Raw genomic sequence first — 6308 nt, 5'->3', positions numbered from 1 at the left:
AAAAAGATAATCAATAATAATTTTATCTAAACATATTTATTATTAGGGATATTTTAGTAAATTTATTATTAGAGATATTTTTTAAATTAAAAAAATAATGTAAAAAATAATAATATTTAATTAGCTTTATATTTAATTTTAGTCATTAATATTTTAATTTGAATGAGTAAGGGTAATTTTGACATATTACATAATATAACTAAGAAATTTAAACTCAACCAAACAAAAATTTAGTCATTCCTAGGATTATTATATAATATTCCAATGCATCAAGTTTTATAAACAAACATGGGAATCTTATATTCCAAGTAATTTTATTCCTAGGCATTATATTCCTAGGAATAATATTCTTGGGAATAAAATTTAATCTTTGAACCACACACACCCTAAGGAGAATCAATCTCCCATTCATAAACTCAACAGTCAACACTAATCCAGTAATCCCTAAAATGCATAGTGTTCTCACCAAGATACACATGGATTTATGGATAACATAGCATGCAAACAAACAGAGTAGCATGCAGACAAACAGAGTCAACACTACAGAATTTTTCAACAAATAAATATTCCGTGTGTTTTAATAGAGAGCATAAACGGATTTAAGGAGGGTCTAAGGTGGTCATAGTTTTTCCATTTTTTTTTAAAAAATGAGTACTATTAATTTATTATTATTATTATATAATTAATATATATATTATTAATTAAATATATTTTTGTATATTACACACTAAAAGAAATTTATATATTAGTAGTAATTAACAAATAAGTTTAAAAAATAATAAAAACGTATAAATATATAAATAATTGAAAAGTTATTTAAAAATATAGATTTTGATTAAGTAAAAAATAATAATTATAAAAAAGATTTTTGTTTTGATTCTTTTTATGATAACAGTAATAATTGAATAGATTTTTTAAATAATAAAAATTATTAAAACAATACCTTAAAACTATGAAAGACAAACTTTTAGCATATTACACGATTGTATATGTTGAAAAAGAAAATATTTTAAAATTTATTTCAGATGATAAATTGATAATTTTAATTATATGAAATATCACATACCAATTTCAAAAATATTAAAATCCTAAAGTATGTAGTTGAATGTTAATTTTTATATAATATAATTATTAATTTTGATCTATATATTATAAATTATATTTTGTTAATTTTTTATTATATTATATTTTAATTTATTTTATATTTAATTTGACCACTCTCATAAAATTTCTGGATTCGCCACTGATGGAGAGCAAACAAAAGTTATTTATCCTTTCAATTAGGACAAAAAAAGGGACATTTCTTTTCAATTAGAATACATGTAATTTATGTTTATTTTTTTAGGTATTACCATCAATTGAAAACTTATAAAAAATTATTTTTAATTATAGTAATTTTCTAAAAAGATAAAAAGATAGAAGCAAATATGTCAAAGTTGGTAGATAATAAAGTAATAAACACAAATATTAGAACAACTAATGAATAAAGTATCAAAATTATTTGTACCACTATTATAAAAATTTAATTTTGATGCAATGATATTGTAAAATATTTTACACATTAGTTTAATCACCTCTATTTTTTTAGATAATTATTTATGTTGTCAATATAAAAAATTATTATTTTTGTTAATATAAAATTACGTAATTAAAAACATAGTGTACTAAAATTAAATTCTTAATATAAATAATCGTTTATTTCTAAAATTACACTCTTATATTCGTTAGAGATATAATTATTCATGTTACCTTCTCATATCATCTTAAATTTTTGGGAGATGTGATTTTATAATATGGTATCAGAATTCTATGTCCTAAACATCTATAGTTCAATATAATCCTTGGTAAATCCCAAAGTTGAAAAAATTAGCACAAAAGAAAATAAAAGAAGAAAAAAAAGACTAATTCAAAAATTTCATCTTATGCAAGTCAAAGATTTCTTCCTGTATTTCATATGTAGGCTTCTATCTATGTAACCATAAATGCTGCTCATTTATTGCGTCACCCTCATCATTATTCTTTTTTATTTTTTCGTCAAAGTCTTCTGCTAATTCCTATGGAATTAAACTTTTAGGAGAAATGATTTCGTATCAAACTTCATTTATTTACATTTGTTATACAAGAATGAATTGTTTATATAATATTTTAGTAAAAAATAATAAATAAATTTATTCCTTTAGAATATTATTTATAAATATCTTCTTTCATTATTGTTATCATTATCATTGTTACTGTCATCATTTATATTCTCTTTTGGACTCGACTTTCAATTTGTGCCTCAACTCCTACTCAATGTCCATATTTGTTTTGCTTTCGTAATTATGTATTATCTCTTTTAATTTCTATACCTATTTTATGTACTTCGTTCATAACAAATTGTGAGCATGTTGAAATCATCATATACAAATAAAACAAACTGAACAAATTATTATGTGTTGTTTATTGAAGCCAAAAAAGAAAAGTATATAGAAGATGATGTGAGGGAAAAAAATTATAAATTAAAGTATATACATATAGAATACATTAGAAAAAATCAAGAGAGTGACATATATGATTCTTAAATATTAGAGTGAAGGCATATGCATGGAAAAAAGAACTAAGAGTTAAAATATATGCATGAGAAAAAAATGTTATTTATTTTTGTTTTTTGTAAGTGCTACCATCAATTTAAAACTTAAACTATGTCATTTTTAAATATAATAATTTTTAAAGAGATAAAAAGATAGAGACAAACATGTCAAATTAGTAGATAATAAAGTAACAAATAAATATTAGAAGAACTAATGAATAAAGCATTAAAATTATTTGTACAATTATTATAATAGTTTAGTTTTGATGCACTAATATTTTACGCATTAGTTTAATTATCTTTATTTTTCTAGATGACCAATAATCTTGTCAATATAAAATAATTATTTTTATTAATATAATATTACGTAATTAAATGTACGTTACATTAAAAGTGTAATAAAATTAATTTTTTAATATAAATAACCATTTATTTCTAAAATTAACATTTATTTCTAAAATTACACCCTTAGCTTCGTTAGAGATATAACCATTCATGATGCCTTCTCCTATCACCTTAAACTTTTGGGAGACGTGGTTTCATGACATAGTATCAGAGCTCTATGTCTAAAAGGTATGGAATTCAATCCTTACTGAATCTCGAAAGTTGAAAATTAAATAGCACAAGCCAAATATAGAGAGCTTTATGTTCGAAAAGTTTAGAGTTCAATCCTTGATGAATTTTAAAAGTTAAAAAAATAGCATAAAACAAATAAGAGGAGAAAATATGACCTATAAAAAAATCAAGCAAATCCAAAATAGCTCTTGCTTGATGAGAAGTGATAGAGATATAATCATTTATGTTTCCTTCTCCTATCGGGTTAAGCTTTTGGAAAAAGTAATTTCATGTCAAAATTCACTTATTTGCTATTGTTATACATGAATTAATTGTTTATATAATATTTTGGTGGATAATAAATAATAAATAGATTTGTTCCCTTGAAATATTATTTGTAAATATCCTTTCTTCTCATTATTATTGTCATTACCATTTTTACCATCATCATTTAAATTCTCTTTGACTCAACTCTTAATTTTTGGCTAAACTCTTGCTCAATGCCTATGTTTTTTTTGCGTTTGTTATCATGTATTGTCTCTTTCCTCTACCTGTTCTGTACCTGGCTCATGAAAAATTGTGGACAACTTAAAATCATTGTAGACAAATAAAATAAAAATAATAAATTATTATGTGTTGTTGGTGAGATGAATGAGAAAATAAGACTTATATAAAAATTAAACAAATCCAAAAAAAGACTCTTTGCTTGAGGAGAAGTGTTAGAGATATAATTATTCATGTTTTCTTTTTCTATCGAATTTATCTTTTGGAAGAAGTGGTTTCATGTTAAACTTCACTTATTTGCAATTGTTATACATGAGTTAATTGTTTATATAACATTTTGGTAGATACTAAATAATAAATAGATTGGTTCATTTGGAAAATTATTTGTAAATATCTTCTCCCTTTATTATTGTCATTACCATTGCTACTATGATCATTTATATTCTCTTTGACTCGGTTCTCAATTTCTGACTCAACACTCATTTTTCTTTGCGTTCGTTATTTTGTATTGTCTATTTCCTTTATATATTCTATGTATATGGCTCATGGTAAATTATGGGCAAGTTGAAATCATCAAATACAAATGAAACAAAATAATAAATTATTATGTGTTGTTTGGTTAGATGAAAGAGAAAATAAGACCTTTGTAAAAATTAAACAAATTCAAAAGAGACTCTTTACTTGAGGAGAAATGTTAGAGATATAATCATTTATGTTTTCTTTTTCTATCGAATTTCCTTTTGGAAGAAGCGATTTCATATCAAATTTCACTTATTTACAGTTGTTACACATGAATTAATTGTTTATATAATATTTTGATAGATAATAAATAATAAATAGATTTGTTCCTTTGGAATATTTTTTTAGAATAATACCCTAAATAGGTCCCCAAGAAATTTATCATCAGACAATTTTGTCCCCCACAAAATTTAACTAAGATTTCGACCCTGAGGTTCTCAGATATCCTCCAGATACATCCCAAAAACCGTTTGATCCGGTTAAAATGGTGACGTGTCAGGTTAACTGTGACATGTCACTTTTAGAACATTTTGGTCCCCATCCACGCTGGATAAAACGACGTCATATTGAAACAAAGGAAAAAATAACGTCGTTTTGGGGAGGACAAATTCGTCCCCACTTAGACAGAGAATACAAACGGCGCCGTTTTCATGTGGGGGACCTATTTGTCTTATAATAGTATCTTAGGGGACCTATTTGACCTATAATTGGTGATGTTAAAAAAAGTTATATTTACTTCAATGTAAACCTTAAAAACACATTGACGTTGGTCTGTTCATTTATCAAAATGGTAACATAAATCTGAGAACCCAAACATGTTAACCACACAAATATTTGGCTTCAATAGCAACACAAACCAAATCAAGTCAATAGAAGGTTTATTTTCTTCAACACAAACTAAACGAAACCATTCTAAACAATATAACGTCTTCTTCCTCCAACATAACAAAAGGTGGTAACATGACTAAGACAACTACTTTCACGCTAATTCTTAGAAGCATCATTTTTGAAAGACTGGTTCAACCCTCGTGTTGGAATGAATTTAAACAACTTAGATACTGTGCCACTGGTTGCAGTTAATATTGTCTCAGCACTAACACTCTCCGAATTCTTGGCCCTAATTACTGTCTCCTTTGGACGTCTAAAAGAAAGCTGAGCTTGGAATAATTAGTATTGTTAAAATTTTGTGTGACAACAATACTTTTATTCCAAGCTCAGCTTTTTTTTACACATCCAAAGGAGACAGTAATTAGGGCCAAGAATTCGGAGAGTGTTAGTGCTGAGACAATATCAGCTGCAATCAGTGGCATAGTATCTAAGTTGTTCAAATTCATTCCAACACGAGGGTTGAACCAGTCTTTCAAGATATGATGCTTCTAAGAATTAGCGTGAAAGTTGTTGTCTTAGTTATGTTACCACCTTTTGTTATGTTGGAGGAAGAAGACGTTATGTTGTTTAGAATGGTTTCGTTTAATTTGTGTTGAAGAAAATAAACCTTCTATTGACTTGATTTGGTTTGTGTTGCTATTGAAGCCAAATATTTGTGTGGTTAACATGTTTGGGTTCTCAGGTTTATATTACCATTTTGATAAATGAACAAACCAATGTCAATGTGTTTTTAAGGTTTGCGTTGAAGTAAATATAACTTCTTTTAACATCACGAATTATAGGTCAAATAGGTCCCCTAAGATACTATTATAAGACAAATAGGTCCTCCACATGAAAACAGTGCCGTTTGCATTCTCTGTCTAAGTGGGGAAGAATTTGTCCTCCCAAAACGACGTCGTTTTGTCCTTGGTTCCAATACGACGTCGTTTTGTCCAGCGTGGATGAGGACCAAAATGTCCTAAAAGTGACATGTCACAGTTAACCTGACACGTCACCATTTTAACCGGATCAAACGGTTTGGGGACATATCTGGGGGATATCTGAGAACCTCAGGATCGAAATCTTAGTTAAATTTTGTGAGGGACAAAATTGTCTGATGGTAACTTTCTTGGGAACCTATTTGGAGTATTATTCATTTTTTTATAAATATACTCTCTATTATTGTCATTACCATTGCTACTATCATCATTTATATTTTTTTTTACTTGGTTTTCAATTTCTGGCTCAACGCCTATGTTTCTTTGCGTCTATTATTCTATATTTTCTCTTTCCT

The 6308-nt window shown here is 26.5% G+C and overlaps 1 protein-coding gene across 1 annotated transcript in view; it reads left to right on the top strand.

Moving 5' to 3' along the window:
* Positions 1-5518, top strand: part of LOC107483176 (protein ALP1-like) — a 7252-nt gene extending 1734 nt beyond the window's left edge. Inside the window, exon 4 of the mRNA XM_021140011.2 lies at positions 5387-5518. Coding sequence (XP_020995670.2) covers positions 5387-5518 — 132 coding nt within the window. The remainder of the gene's footprint in view (positions 1-5386) is intronic.
* The last annotated feature ends 790 nt before the right edge of the window (positions 5519-6308 follow it).

This window comes from Arachis duranensis, chromosome 4 (assembly GCF_000817695.3).
Source record: "Arachis duranensis cultivar V14167 chromosome 4, aradu.V14167.gnm2.J7QH, whole genome shotgun sequence".
In the NCBI taxonomy this organism is placed as follows: Eukaryota; Viridiplantae; Streptophyta; class Magnoliopsida; order Fabales; family Fabaceae; genus Arachis; species Arachis duranensis.
The sequence above is the reverse complement of the archived record's forward strand: the minus strand, read 5'-3'. Positions and strand labels throughout refer to the sequence as shown.